The 15,852-nt window shown below is 35.0% G+C and overlaps 1 protein-coding gene across 3 annotated transcripts in view; it reads left to right on the top strand.

Moving 5' to 3' along the window:
- ATP2C1 (ATPase secretory pathway Ca2+ transporting 1) overlaps positions 1 to 15,852 on the top strand; it is a 154,808-nt gene that overhangs the window by 132,417 nt on the left and 6,539 nt on the right. For all 3 annotated transcript variants that reach the window (XM_012805976.2, XM_023513613.1, XM_023513617.1), the window contains 5 exons: positions 352 to 468; positions 1,218 to 1,365; positions 1,774 to 1,869; positions 3,614 to 3,755; positions 5,100 to 5,227. In XM_012805976.2, coding sequence (XP_012661430.2) covers positions 352 to 468; positions 1,218 to 1,365; positions 1,774 to 1,869; positions 3,614 to 3,755; positions 5,100 to 5,227 — 631 coding nt within the window. The remainder of the gene's footprint in view (positions 1 to 351; positions 469 to 1,217; positions 1,366 to 1,773; positions 1,870 to 3,613; positions 3,756 to 5,099; positions 5,228 to 15,852) is intronic.

The following is a 15,852-nucleotide window of genomic DNA, read 5'->3' as shown; positions in this document are numbered from 1 at the left end:
GTCATATCCTATTTTTTCCGAAAAGTAAAAGGATATAGTATAGTTGAAATGTAGTTACAAAAATGTTGAAATTCTTAACTGTTACGTAGATTTTAAAATCTTTTCTGTTTTCTTTTGTTACCTAAACATTTTGAAAATCTTTGTTAAAATACTCTTAGTTTCAGAATGTCCACATGAGTGAAGCATAGGTTACTTGAGATACAGGAATTTTATGGCTACACTGTATAGTAACAGTATTGCTCTGTCACAGTTAGTGACGTGAGATTTTTAAATGCTAAAAAAGTGGTATCATAAAATCATCAGGAGCTTTACTATGCTGATAGTTTTTTAAATGACTCTCTTTTTCAACAGGAGTATAGCAGCATTAACTTTAATCTCACTGGCTACATTAATGAACTTTCCTAATCCTCTCAATGCCATGCAGATTTTGTGGATCAATATTATTATGGATGGACCTCCAGCTCAGAGGTAAGAGTTTGTTCATGCTGAACAGGAAAGACAGGAATTAAGTTTTGAAACTTTTTTTATTGATGGCTCTGGAAAACTTTGCAGCAACATATTTGTTACATACATTCTGATGTGCACGAATCATTTATTCTCTTTGAATATTCATTCCTGCTGTGGATCTGAGCTTCTGCACTGTCAGATGCTTAGCCTTGGGTGGAGAGTAGATCAGGGGATGGGTACAGTTCCTGATCTTAGGAAATAAGCTCCCCCCCCCCCCAAGAATTGGATGTAATTGAGTAATCTCTGAGGTCAGTGATATTGCCTAGGTTCTATTGTTACTTTTAGAGACTTTGGGAAAATATTGAGGGACCAGCATCTATTTTCTTTTATAATAATGGGGCAGTTGAGTGATACATGTCATTGGTTCCTACCACAAATCATCCGAGTTTAGTGCTTCTTATAGGAAAGGTACTTCAAAGTTCAGTTGGTAGGTCAGGTATTTCATACCCTATTTGAAATAAGTAAACTTATATGCATATAGAATTGGACAATTTTTTGAAGGTTGACTGTTAATTCCCTATAAATTGCCAAAAAGAGGAGAGAACTAGTGATAAAATCTATGGTTATTTTTGAGTAATCGTGGTCAGGATTTTCTTTATGAGTCAACATTTTGTCCATAATCATTTTCTGGATAATTTAGGTTAATGAGGTTGTGAAAGTAACAAATCCAGACCTTAAATTTTTAATTCATTTTTCTGTTTGCTTTTAAGCCTTGGAGTAGAACCAGTGGATAAAGATGTCATTCGTAAACCACCTCGTAACTGGAAGGACAGCATTTTGACTAAAAACTTGATACTTAAAATACTTGTTTCATCCATAATCATTGTTTGTGGGACTTTATTTGTCTTCTGGCGTGAGGTATATTCATTGAATAAGCTACTATATTCATATGCATTTTGTAGGATAGGGTTGTTGGTTATTTTGGTATCTCATACAGAAGGCTGGGCAGTTAAGAGAGCTCTTTGAGGGGAAAAATATGATAGAAACATTTTTGAAAGAGTTCGATTTCAATCCTATGGAATAATAGAATATAATAATGGCAGTATTTTAATATCTAATAAATGTATAGTTATGAGGTTTTTTTACTTATGTACATTATAGCTATTCCCTACATGATCTATAGGAAATTTAGGTAGCTTTTTTGTTTCATACCTTAGACTAAAGCTGTTTCATCCTAGTGGAAAGAAAATAATGTTTTTAAGGCATACAGTGTTTATTTATTAAATTTAGCCACTACAAAATCATTTTGTTATTTCCTCTTGACAGCTGCGTGACAATGTGATAACACCTCGAGACACAACAATGACCTTCACCTGCTTTGTGTTTTTTGACATGTTTAATGCACTAAGTTCCAGATCCCAGGTACGCTTAGGTGATATTAAGTTTATTCATCCAATTGAGTAGAGCACTTGCTAATACTAAGTAGGCAAAGATTATGGGTTTTTAGCTTTGCTTACTTTTATAGCCACAGATTATTGCCCCAGATGCAGCCTTTTTATAGATGTGCCATTGGTCACAGCGAAGGTGGGCTATTGGGGTGAGGTGGGGATAAGCCTTATGTTTTACTATAACATCAAAGTGTATCATAAGTTGTATCATCTGCTTGTTCTTCTTTCCATTATCTTATTAGCTGTAGTATAAGATAGATTCAGGTTAATATTATCTGAGCATAGGACAAACATCATGGGTTCTGTTAAGGTGATACTATTCTCATTTTAGAAGAAAGTATTTCTTGAAGTATGAGAATGATTTTGTGTAAATCAATTTTTTTTCCATTATCTCTTGTCAGTATATCAAAGCTTAGAACATTTTAAGTTTACTTTTCTTCCCATGTTTTATCTTAAGGTATAATTGCTACTACTTAATCTAAGTGTTTTGATAGAAAATAATGGACTAGACCCCAGTGGTAATTTTTCAGAACACATTGTCCTTGAAAACTAGGACTTGTTTGAGGCATGAGTATTCATTTCAATTTTAAGGCACTTTGTGAATCCTTGACTGTATCTATTACTATTTGCCATGCTAGAATGTTTCTAAGTATAGTGAATTACACTAATTTAAATAAATTTTTTTTGCCTCCTGCTTCTTTTGAGGCAATAGATAATTATTTATTTATTTATTTTGAGACAGAGTCTCACTATGTCACCCTTAGTAGAGTGCTGTGGGATCACAGCTCACAGCAGCCTCAAACTCTTGGGTTTAAGTGATTCTCTTGCCTCAGCCTCCCAAAGTAGCTAGGACTACAGGCGCTCAGCGCAACGCCTGGCTACTTTTTTTGTTGTTGTAGTTGTCGTTGTTTGGCAGGCCCAAACTTCAGTGGTGGCCTTTGAACCTGCCAGCTGCAGTATATGTGACTGACACCCTCGTCGCTGAGCTACAGACGCCAAGCCAATAGATTATTTTTGAAGAAGTTGTAGTATTCATTTTTTTTTACAAGAAAGTAGTTTTATTTATTTATTTATTTATTTTTGGAGACAGAGCCTCAAGCTGTTCCCCTGGGTAGAGTGCTATGGCATCACTGCTCACAGCAACCTCCAACTCCTGGGCTCAAGCAAGTCTCCTGCCTCAGCCTCCCAAGTAGCTGAGACTACAGGCACCCGCCACAATGCCCGGCTATTTTTTGTTTGCAGCTGTCACTGTTGTTTGGCAGGCCCAGGCTAGATTTGAACCCGCCACCTTCGGTGTATGTGGCTGGTGCCTTAGCCGCTTGAGCCACAGGCGCTGAACCAGTAGTTTTATTTTTTAGTGCACACATACTAGGTTCATTTTTCAATAAAATTTTAGGTAATCTACTTTAATGAATGGATATATAATATAGCAAAATAACAAAGTTTCTTAATGTTTGGGATGCTAAAGTAAGTTTTCTTTTATGATCTCTATAATATAACTTTTTAAAAGCAATCTCTTGATAATTTTTAATGTTTACCCTTACTCCATCTGAGTTATTTTATAATAATAGTTAAAATTAAGACATTTCATGGTATTGACATTGTAGAATTTAATGATGCAGTGATACTGCCTGTTAATCATTGAAAGTGTATATAATAATAAAGAAGTTGTTTCTTTGACCAAGGAATAATAATTGAACTCTCTGCTCTGCCAACAGACCAAGTCTGTGTTTGAGATTGGACTCTGCAGTAATAAAATGTTTTGCTATGCAGTTCTCGGCTCCATTATGGGACAGTTACTGGTTATTTACTTTCCTCCACTTCAGAAGGTTTTTCAGACTGAGAGCCTAAGTGTACTGGGTAAAGAAAATGCTATCTTTATAACATATGTATTTTAGATAAATTGTGTTATCTAATGTATTTGGGCTAATAAAAAATTCTTTTAAAATAGCAATTAAGAGAAGTAACTGACTTTGTTTAAAAAAAAGTATGCTACTTTTTTTGTTTAAGGAAAGTTCAGGGGAGTCATTCTAACTCTATAGAGTTTTAAATTTTTTTTCTTTTTTATAGCTTATCAATTATTAGAAAGTTTATATCTGGTGATTCTGAAATGTAGCATATCAAAACTTGTTGTAGAATAATTTTTTATAATTTTTTAATGTACCCTTTCATCTTGTATGAAGAGAAAGCTAGATTTAAGCTCACTGAAAACCAAATTGTTCTTTAAAATTACAAGTTTCCATAGTTAAACTAATATTTCACTATTCTTTCTCATTCATTTGTACCTTCTAACTTCATGAAATATCAGTCTAACCCTAAAAGCAGAATGTCTTATAAAGGTGACATGGAAATTGTACAGTATTCTTTCACATACCATGCATTAAATGTATGATACAATACATTTAAAAATTAATTTTCCTGTGTAAATATGAGGAATGATGTATTTGATGAGAATGCTATCTATATTCTTTTTTTCACAAAAATATGTTAATTTATTTAAAAAATATTTTTCTTTCTTCAATAACAAGGTAATATCACATATTCTTGAGTTCTTAAATTAATTTGGATATTTATAGGAGTTAGTTATAAAAACTTCACTGTATCTTTCGCTATAAGATAAAGTTGACCTTAAAATTGCCTTAGTTTAATTTCAGTATTTTAGTTCCATATTCACATTGTTTCCTTTTTTTTAAAAAAAAATGGAGATTTAAGGCAACAGCTACAATTTTTTAAGTGGTAGGAATTGAAATTGTGTGGATACTATTGTAAAGACAGAGCCTTTTAGGCTTTGACATAGAACATATTAATGTAAAATACTTAGTTTTTAGGTAGACATTATCAATCAAATTATTTACTAATGCTTGACTAGTCCTTTTTAAAATTAAAATTTTTATTTAAGCATCCTCTTGCTGTGTTACTACTGTTAAAGGCGAGACATAATAGTTTATGGTTCAGGGAAGGTCATGGGAGAAGGCTTGGATTTTAGTTCTGGCTGCTGCCTTTCCATAGCTTTGTGACTTTGGATAAGTTATTTAATACCTTTTAGTTTTATTTTTAACTCAGAGTGATTGTGTCTACCTCACAGAATGGTTGTAAAAGAATGTATTGTAAAACTATGGTAAAATGCTAGAAAAATGTAAAATAATAAGCTTTGCAACTATAAGTTTCAAAGAAATGTAAAACCCAACGTATTCTCTTTTGCAGATCTGTTGTTTCTTTTGGGTCTCACCTCATCAGTGTGCGTAGTGGCAGAAATTATAAAGAAGGTCGAAAGGAGCAGGGAAAAGATCATCCAGAAGCATGTTAGTTCAACATCATCGTCCTTTCTTGAAGTATGATGCATATTGCATTCTTTTATTTGCAAACTAGGAATTGCAGTCTGAGGATCATTTAAAAGGGCAAGTTCAAGAGGATAATGAAGATGTGGGAACTTTTATAACTTTTCGTTGACTAAAAATGAACATTAATGTTAAAGACTTGAGTGGAGACTTTAACCTGCTGGCGGTCCAAATGAAATTATGCAACTTTAATAACATAATCTTTGATTTAAATTGGCTTTCGTGATTGAGTGGAACTTTTATAAAGCCTATGGGCAGTTATTTAATTAAAAAAAAAAAAGGCAAAACCTGAACCACCGTCTGCACTTAAAGAAGTCTAACAGTACAAATACACTATCTATCTTAGATAGATACAAATTTTTTTTTTATTTTTAAATATTGTACTATTTATGGTGGTGGGGCTTTCTTACTAATACACAAATTTAATCACTTCAGAGGCATTCTATATGGCTTAAAAGTTGATTCCCAGGAGTGCCATATTTCAGCTACTGTATTTCTTTTTTCCTATAATTGTAAGCAGCTCAGATACCTTGTGCACCATTTTTGTATCTCATGTTTTTTGCACAGGATGTGACCACTATCAGATCACTGTTCTTTTCTTTCTTTTTGTGATTGAAAAGCCTATACTGCAATTTGAAGTAAATGTTTGCTTTTCTTAGTTAAGTGTAAATGGTTGTTTTGTTTTTTTGGATTTTTTATTTTTATTTTTGGTATGAATCTTTGGTATAGCAGAATTAACGCAGAGCTATCAAGTGGCATTATAGTTAGGGTCACAGAGTTAGTAATTAACACTTAGTTATAAAGTCAAAACATTTAAAACTGGTTTGAAAAATATAGAAAATTATATTAATATGTGTATATACTTTGTCTGATATCATTTTGTCATTCTCTATAAATCCAAGAACCTCAGTTGAATAACTGAATTTCATTATATTTACTCTTTCTTATGTGTGTTTTAGGGGATATTTCTTAGACAGTATAGGCTACAATACTTAAAACCCAAACAGTTTATGAACCAGGATACACATGGGAGACGCCTTGTAGGCCTTGCTATCTGTGCATCTGTAGCTTCTTTGGCCTAGATTGTAGCACAACCCTAAGTCTGTCTCTCTTCCTTCTTCCACCATTTATTCTCTGCCTCCTTCATCTTGTTTCATTGGGTGTACTAGAGAAATAGATGGATTTCCTTTGCATAGAGTCTTCAATTTTCATATAAAAGCTTTATGAAGTAGGTAATTTGTATATGAAACACATTTGAGCCAGAAATATTTTCTCCTGTTGAATATTTCTCTCTATAAATAGAAATGGGTCTCACATTCTTACAGGTTTACTTCTTGAAGTTAATGAGTTTTGTATTTTATAAACTTTATGGATAAACCACTCTTTAGCTTTTATCTAATATTAAACCGCAAGTGTTAGCACTGAAATAACTATCATTCATAGGGAAAATATCTACTCTTTGAGTCCTTGTTACTGAAACAGTTGAGTGTAAGGAGCTATCTGTAGTTTATTCTGTTTTACTCTTTAAGAATGAATACAAAGATGTACAGTGCTCCGTATCATTAGATAGACATGGACACCATTGTCTAACCAACTTCGTCATCAGTTACTTGATGTCTCATACTTAAATTGTGTAATGATTTTATTTTCTTTGTTAACAAAGACTTGAAGTACATATAAGTGCACGTAAATCTTTTACTTTGCATTTTAGGTTCAGAGGATGACTTATGTAAAATAAATGTGCCTATCATTTTGTTTGATTTTTGAACTATAATAATAAAATGATTGCTTATTCAGATGTTAATAACCTCCCAGTTGGGACTTTTAGCACTAAAATTATCCATATGATTGGATGATGAAGCTACAGAAACTAGGGAGAATACATAGAACACAGAATCCATGATTTAAAAGGAAATTAAATGTACAATACTGATAAAGGTTTTAATTTTCCATTGTATATTAATCCAAAGTAACATCAGTGATTTAAATGTACTAGTATCAATTTTTTTACCTCAATTTATATTTCTAGGACTGTCTAGAATCCCTAACAATACTGACTTATTTTATGTTTTTCCTTGTGGGACTACCTTATGAAGTTATTAGGCCCCATACTGGTTAAACATCAGAGAAGAAAAGAAAAGAACTTGAAATAATTCACCAGTTAGGTAGATAATTTCCAAATAATCCAAACTGGCCACATAGAAGCAAAGGTGAGCGAGTTCTCTCATGTTTATGCTATGCATTACATGACCCATAGATGAAATGAAAGTTACAACCCCCAAAACCCTCCTCCTTCAGGATTCAGACCTTATTTATAGCAGTAACAACCTCCCAATGATAAAACACTTCATTTTAACCTTTTATACTCATGTAGGGTGTATCTGCTACATTGGTTGTCTTTGATAAATCACTTTAAGTTTTGATCTCTTTCATATAGTTCATAATTAAAGCGAGTATTGGCCATACTTAAACAATTGCCCACTGAAATGAATTGGTAGCAAATAATAAACATAATACTTAGAAACTATAATTAACTTTACCTTGCTTTCTGCCTCTGTCACTTGGCAATTCATGTGCCTTTTACTTCCACGTGTAAAAACTTCTTACCCAAGAAGTTAAGTGATGAATTGGTTATCTTTTCATTAAATACTTATTTAATACCTGGAGTGTGCTGGGAATGACAGCATCCCTATCCTTCAAGAGGAGCAGGGAATATAATTCTTAACAAACTGTTTGAAGAAAGTTAGTCATGATCTTTGCACATTTATTTTAAGAATTCACATAGGTTAAAGTGAATCCAGCACACATTTCACTAGAAGTTTACTTTGACTTGACATTGCCATTTGAAAAGCTCTGAAGTGCTTTTTTAGACTTGAGCTCCTATAATCCAAATAGTAGCTGATTTGCATAGTAAAACATGGTGTGGATAGTATTAGTCCTTACTGAAATGTGACTGAACAAACAGATTATCCTCATAGTTAAGCTTCCTTGTGCTCAGTTGGTATGGCTATTATTCTTGTTTAATCTTATTTTGGGTTTTGGTTGTCAGGAGTTGGTTATGTTATAGCTAAAAACAAATAGTGCATAACCGGTACCTGCTATTAATATAGATAAAATTATCTGCAAATGTAGGTTTATATTTGTAAAGATTTATAAAGGTAGTATCTTGCCTTCAGAAAGTCTCAGTCACTTCTAAGACCAGTGTGAAATGTATCCAGTACAGTGGTGTAAATGCTGTCCAAAATACTACAAGAGCTGAAGGGAAGAAATAACTTTATTTCCTGGATGTAGTGGCATCTGACTCAAGCTTTAAGCTAGGACCTTCTAGTTAAGAAAAATGTAGGGCATCTTAACCAACAGCACAGTTTCTGCAGAGGCGTTGGTAGAGGCTGGAAGGAGCATGTGAGAACCATAAGGAGTTTGGCACACTTAAGGCAGGAACTATAATGTGAGGAATCAGAAAAGATAGGCAGGAGCCTACTGGTGAAGGCAGAGGCATTTGACTTGTCTGGTAGCATATGCTAAAGGATTTCAAGTCTGGGTTTTTGTCTTAGGTTGACACAATCATGGAGGGTCACTTGTAAAGATTGAAGACAGGGAGACCAATTAGAAAATGGTGAAAGCTTAAGCAGTAAAGAGATAATTAAGCCATGGTAATCAATATGGAAGAAAGCATGGAGTTTCTGTCTTCTAGGAGATGACATGGACTAGACAGGGGAAATGGAAAATAAACAAGAGGTACCAGTTTCTGGCCTTTGGCTTAGATAGTAGAGCTGTTGGGAGAATGACCTGAGGTAGGCAGGCTTTAGTGGGACACAGGTCCTGTTTGAAATGCAAAGTTTATGGTGGACTGGTTAGATGAGGTTTCTAAAACATGGAATTGATTAAAGCCATGGTTGAGTAATTGTAAGCTAGTAGAAAAACAATTTCTCTTTACAAGCATCAATTTTTTTTTTTTTAAAGTATAAAAGTAAAGCAAAACATGGAAGTAGGGGCTATGCGTGGTCACTCCCATAATCCTAGCACTCTGGGAGGCCGAGGCAGGTGAATTGCCTGAGATCAGGACTTGAACCAGCCTGAGCAAAGAGCGAGACTTCAGCTCTAAAAAATAGCCAGGTGGTATGGCGGGTGTCTGTAGTCCCAGCTACTTGGGAGGCTGAGGCAAGAGAATCACCTGAGCCCGAGAGTTTGAGGTTGTTGCGATCTGTAATGCCACAGTACTCTGCCCAAGGCAACAAAATGAGACCTGTGTCAAAAAAATAAGTAAACTCAGCTTTGTCAAAATTGGATTTTTTTTTAAAGTCCTTTTAATTATCTTAGCAAATAGTTGTATAAATTCAAAATGAGGGAGGTAAAAGATAAGAATATTTCAATCTCCTTTGTTACTGAGCTTTCAAGAATCAGTTATTAATGTTACTGACTTAACACACTGATCTGAATTATTAGTAGCAATAATTTTTGGTATTTATAGTAAGACACTTTAAGAGGTCAGAGTATATATGTTATGGGTATGTGTACATGTGTATATATATCAAACAAGTGCATAGCTTAGAGTGAAGTTTGCTGTGTGAGAAACTCAATGAATGAATAACATTATTGTTAGAAAATAGCTACTTGCTCTACAAGTAATTATGGCAGGAGAATAGAAAACAATACTGGGTGGGGTGTCCCCCCTCCCCCCATTTTACTTGTGATTCTTTGGACTTTTCTAGCCTCATAATGCTAAACAGTCCTTTAACATAATTCGCTTCCAGGTATTTTGGGACATTTTGGATAATGTTACATTGAACTTTAAATCTTTTTTCCTCTGTCCCAATTTTGAAAATCAGAACTTTTACCTTTATTTGTAAAGTCCAGTTGAAATGCCAGGGATGTCCAACCTGCAGCTCAACACAAAATCATAAACTTAAAACATTATGAAATTCTTTTGTGACTTTTTGATGGAACTTGATTGTGCGGTTCTTGAGTGTGAACTTTGTAGATGACAACATTGTGTCACAGTGCCATATAAAATAAACATATACACTCTGAGTTTGCACACACGTGTGGCTTCAGTTTTACGGTGCTTTGCAGCTTCCAGTGTGTTATCTTACGAGCACAGATAGTCAAATTGACACCATCAGTTGTTACACGTGCTCATAGTGACTTGGTGAGGCAGTGATTATCAAGGCCATTTCAACCTATCCCATTTAATGTTATTTAGAAGTTAGGTAAGCATTCTTACTTGATCATTAAGTATACTTTCACACCTCAGCAGTGCCTCACCCATCACTTACCATGCTTTACAATTAACCCTGTGCCTTATCCCGCATTGGAAGCTGAAATGTAGAAAGGCCTAAACCTTGCTTTCTATTTTCCTGTCAATTAATTTTTATAATAAAAGTAAATACAGCCCCTTACCTTTTTTTATTTTTTTTAATTTTTTTGAAGACAAAGTCTCACTTTGTTGCCCTTGGTAGAGTGCTATGGCATCATAGCTCACAGCAACCTCAAACTCTTGGGCTCACATTATCCTCTTTTCTCAGCCTCCCAAGTAGCTGGGACTATAGGGGCTTGCCACAGCGCCCACCTATTTTTAGAGGTGGGATCTTGCTCTGTCTCAGGCTGGTCTTGAACCTGTGCACTCAAGCAATCCACCTGCCTTGGTCTCCCAGAGTGCTTAAGATTACAGGTATGAGCCACTGTGACCGGGCCCCCTAACCTATTTTTTTTTTTTAAACCTAGCATGGCTTCTACAATGTCTCAGAAGAAAACAAAACCCCCAGAAATAAAAATTACGGATGAAAGGAAGATTGTTCAATGAAAAGTGGACAGATGACTGCTTTTTTTGTTGAGGCAAATAGTAAGGCACTTTTCTTAATTTGTAGGGAATTTGTGCACGTTTTCAGAGAGTATATAATTTGAAAAGGCACATTTTATGCAAAAACATGCTACCAAGTTTGATGCATATGAAGGATTGTATGGTAAGGACATAAAAGAACTGAAAAAAAAAGTCTAACTTAACAATTTTTGTTTAAAAAGTTACAACTTACAGGGATTCCATTGTAAAAGCTAGTTATGTGGTAGCATATTTAATAGCAAAAAAATCAAAATCATTTATTGATGGTGAGTTTATTAAGCAATGTATAGAAAGCTCAATAGATATAATTGGCCTTGTAAAGAAGGGGATAGTTCAGACTATAGAGAGGTGAATTGAAGAAACTGGAAAAATCTGTTGAAAGAAGTTAGGAAAGTGGAGAGTGTAAAGCTGCTACTAAATTTTATGATAATTTTATTCGTCAGTGCTGTGAATGACAGCACTGATGCTACAAATATGACAACTTGCCATTTTTATTAACGGTATTGATGACAAATATAATGTCACTGAAAAAATGATGTCTTTAGTGCCAACTAAATCAGGAGATTTAAGAAGCTGTAAAAAATATGTTTAAGTGGTTCTCTTTGTTCATTGTCAACATATTTGACATAGTCACGGATGATGACCCGGCCATGGTAGTAATAGAGAGGAACTTGTAAAATTAATAGAAGACAATGTAGACAGTAGAAGACAAACTCACGTTTGACGAAGTGTCATTGCAGAGTACATCAAGAAAATTTACAACCAAAAATTCTGAAGATGGAATATCGTGCAAATGTTCATCAAGACTGAATTTCAGGACCAAGGGATTGAATCATCTCCTATCCCAGGAATTCCTTAAAAGTATTAATGCTGACTATGGCGACATCATTTACTTTTTGCAAGCAAGAGGGCTTAAGTCGAGCCAAATGTTGAAAAGATTTTATGATTTGTGACATGGTACCAAGTCGTTTATGGTTTCAAAAATCAAATTTGTGCCAAAACTTGAAAATGAAAACTGGCTTACTGGCTTGGTGCCTGTAGCTCAGCAGCTAGGCCGCAAGCCTCATACACCGGAGCTGGTGGGTTAAAATCCAGCCTGCCAAACAATGACAACTACAACCAAAAAATAGTTGGGCATTGTGGTGGGTGCCTGTAGTCTTGGCTCCTTGGGAGGCTGAGGCAAGAGAATTGCTTAAGCCCAAGAGTTTGAGGTTGCTGTGAGCTGTGATGTCACGGCACTCTTACCCAGGGCGACAGCTTGAAACTTTGTCTCAAAAAAAAAAAAAAAGAGAGAGAAAGAAAATTGGCTTATAAATTGAGCATTTTTAGTGGATTTAACTGCTCATTTAAAAAGAGTTAAACATGTCTCTTTAGAGTAAAAACCAGCTTATCAATACAGTGTTCTAAACTATAACAGCATTCTGAGTAAAACTGAAATTATGTCAAGTTCAAATTCAGGCAAACAATTTTATGCATTTTGACACATTGGCTTAACACAGCAAAAAGTATACAGCTTTGCTTTTTGATTTAATACAAGATTTTGCAGACAGATTTTGAGATTTCTGGAAAAATAATATTTTGGTGCATTTGTGACTCAATTTTCAGTTGACCGTAAGTATGTTCCCTGTCAGTTTTTGAATGGAAAGTACAGAGCTGCAATCTGACATTAAACTTAAAAATTTGATCGTATCTCTTTACTGGACTTTTACATATAAGTCCTGTCTTCCCAGAGACAAATATCCCTTACTTCATGTCATTGCTTTTTGGCAACATCTACATTTGCATGCAATTATTTTCAAGAATGAAGCACATTAAAAAGAAAATTAGAACCAAAACATCTGATGAGCATCTTGAGAACTCACTGAGAATTGCAACTACTTCTGTCGAACCGGCAATTGGTGCATTAGTTTCTCAAACACAATGTCAGACATCCCACCAGTTTTATGTTGCCTACTTTATGTTTATAAAAATATCAAAAAAACCCCAAGCTGTCTTATTGCTCAGATATGTACATTTTCTTTATCAGTGATCACAAAATTTTGAGGCCTGCTTGGCAATTTTAAAAGACTCTCTGAACGGGCCACTGCATAATTAGGATGATTTTGTGAGGACTGTTCTGCTTATCTTTGGTGGTGGATATTAAAATTATGCATGAACCGTATTTATTTATTTATTTATTGCTCATCAGCTTTTGTTAGTGTTTGTGTGTTTAATGTTTGGCCCAAAAACAAGTCGTCTTCCACTGTGGCCCAGAGAAGCCAAAAGTCTGGACACTTCTGCTCCAAAGTGTGTGTGTGTGTGTGGTACTAAGTACTCTAAAGAGTAAATGCAGACTAAGTTCAGGCATAATATTTTGGGATTTTATAAAGCATTAAAAATTTAAGTGCAAGTCACTTTGTTGAGAAATTTAGACAGAACTATTGATACAGTCTCTTTTTTATTTAGAATAAATTTAAGTGTCAAAGTTTGGGCTCGGCGCCTGTGGCTCAAGGGGCTAAGGTGCCAGCCACATACACCTAAGGTGGCGGGTTCGAATCCCCAGCCCGGGCCCACCAAACAACAATGATGGCTGCAACCAAAAAAAAAAAAAAAATGGCCAGGCATTGTGGCAGTCGCCTCTAGTTCCAGCTACTTGGGAGGCTGAGGCAGGAGACTCGCTTGAGCCCAGGAGTTGGAGGTTGCTGTGAGTGTGATGCCATGGCACTCTACCCAGGGGGATAGCTTGAGGCTCTGTCTAAAAAAAAAAAGTGTCAAAGTTTGGGGAGAGACATGAAAATAATTATTTGAGCCATTAGTTTTGCTCCTCAGAAATTCTTTTCTAATGTAAACCTGCTGTTTACACATGAATATATGTGATACATAGTAATAGCCTATACTTGTATAGCTGCTCTAAGTGGGCAGGGTTTCATGTTCAGGTCACTGCACGCACCAGACTTTGCTCTTCTTATCTTGTTTTGCTCAATTCTGGCCAAATTGACAAAAATATCCAGGCAAAAGACCCACATTTTGATAGTGGCTGCATGACTGGCATAGCAGAACTTCCTTCCATCTCTCACCCACATTTGCTCCGTCAGCATTATTTGTTAAGCAATAATCACATTGTTAGTAACCCTTTTAGTAGAAAGCACATCTCAGTGTTGTGAGCCCTCAGTGCCAAAAATTTCTACATAAGTTCCAGATGTTCATTTTCTAGCTTTTGAACTAAAGGCAATTTTTTATAAAGATTTTCCTCTGATAAGTAATAGTGATATGCCCGTTTGTTGAGAAGTGACAATTTGGTGCTGGTCATAAAGTACTGTAATCCCTTGACCATTTGCTCTTTTTCATTAAGTGTGTACCTTAAAAACATTATGTGAAACCGCTTGTATGTGAATCTTATAAAACATTATCCTCGGAGTGATATAGCGTGCCCTAACTAAGTGATTATGTAGAAAATGCATGCCTGATAGGAAGATAGGACAAACTACATTTAAGCATTATTAGATCAGTTTTAGGAAGCTACAAATCAGAATGTTTTCCTTCTTACATTCATCTATGTGGTTGCATAATTGGATTGCATGAGAATTTATAAGTGTCTTTCTATAGGGAGCTTGTCTAGATGGCCCATTAATCAGCTATATGTATTACAATTTAGGAAAACCATTTATTTTAGTCCTCAACTCACCTACATGGAGCTATTATTTATTTTTCTGGTAGACAGTATGGTGTGCAGCTCAAATCTACTTGCTGCCTGTTTTTGCAAATTCAGTTTAAAACACAAATACAACTAGTAGAATTAAATAGAATGCAATTACACATGTTTCTTTATATATTTATTGCTGCTTTCATGCTATAACAGTAAATGTGAGTAGTTGCAGTAAAGACAAGATGGCCCACAAAACCTAACATACTTAATGCCTGGTCCTTTACAAAAAGTTTTACATAGTCATTTAGATATTCAAAAAGAAGGAAGCAAATGGTGCCTATTTTTTGTACCCTCCAATTTTCCCAGCAGGATGTTTTCTCTGGGATGGATGCATTTGGTAGCAGATTTGCTGTCTGTGACTCCTGAATCTCTACAAAGGCTCCTACGTAGACAAAGTCTGTTCCCAGAACATCATCAACAGTGAGGACATGGCCACATGTTATTGATCCCATCTCATCAAGATTCTTTGTTCTCATAAGGAGTTGAATGTTCTGATCTGCTGTCCCATCTGAGTTGTGTGTCCTATCTCCCCATTGCCAAGAGTTTATCTTGCTCCTGTCTAGTCTGTCAGTCTGCTTCCTTCTACACTCTTGGGTACACAAGTGGTGATTTCCCTCTCATTGGTTATATAAATGCAGAGAAGCAGGTTTAATTTGAACAGGCTAAATTACTTGATTATTTAGAGAAGGCAAAGTTCAGTAATAGTAAAAACTAAAATATCCTAACAGCCTGGTCTTAAGGAAAAAATATGCTCCCAACTCATTTTCTCAGGACAAAATATTGCTATCCCTTGATGACTATATTTATGTACCTATATATGTATAAATACATAAAAATAGAAAGACTTAGCTATTCTAAACAAATACATAAAACATGGTCAAGACTTAGTACAGATACATAGAAGAGATTGCATGTGTGTTTTAATGTTCATTGCCAATCAGTTGAAATTTGTTTTCTCTTGAAACCTGAACCTAGCGAAACTACCTAGAAACATTTCCCTATGTATTAATCTCATTCATTTATTTGTCTCATGTTAAGAGACTGGCATGTACTCTGCTGTAATCATGTCTTTTATTTTTCAAACTTTCTGTACAT

This window comes from Otolemur garnettii, unplaced genomic scaffold (assembly GCF_000181295.1).
Source record: "Otolemur garnettii isolate 467f Iridium unplaced genomic scaffold, OtoGar3 scaffold00002, whole genome shotgun sequence".
Lineage (NCBI taxonomy): Eukaryota > Metazoa > Chordata > Mammalia > Primates > Galagidae > Otolemur > Otolemur garnettii.
Note: the sequence above shows the minus strand (reverse complement) of the source record. Positions and strands in the feature narration are given on the sequence as shown.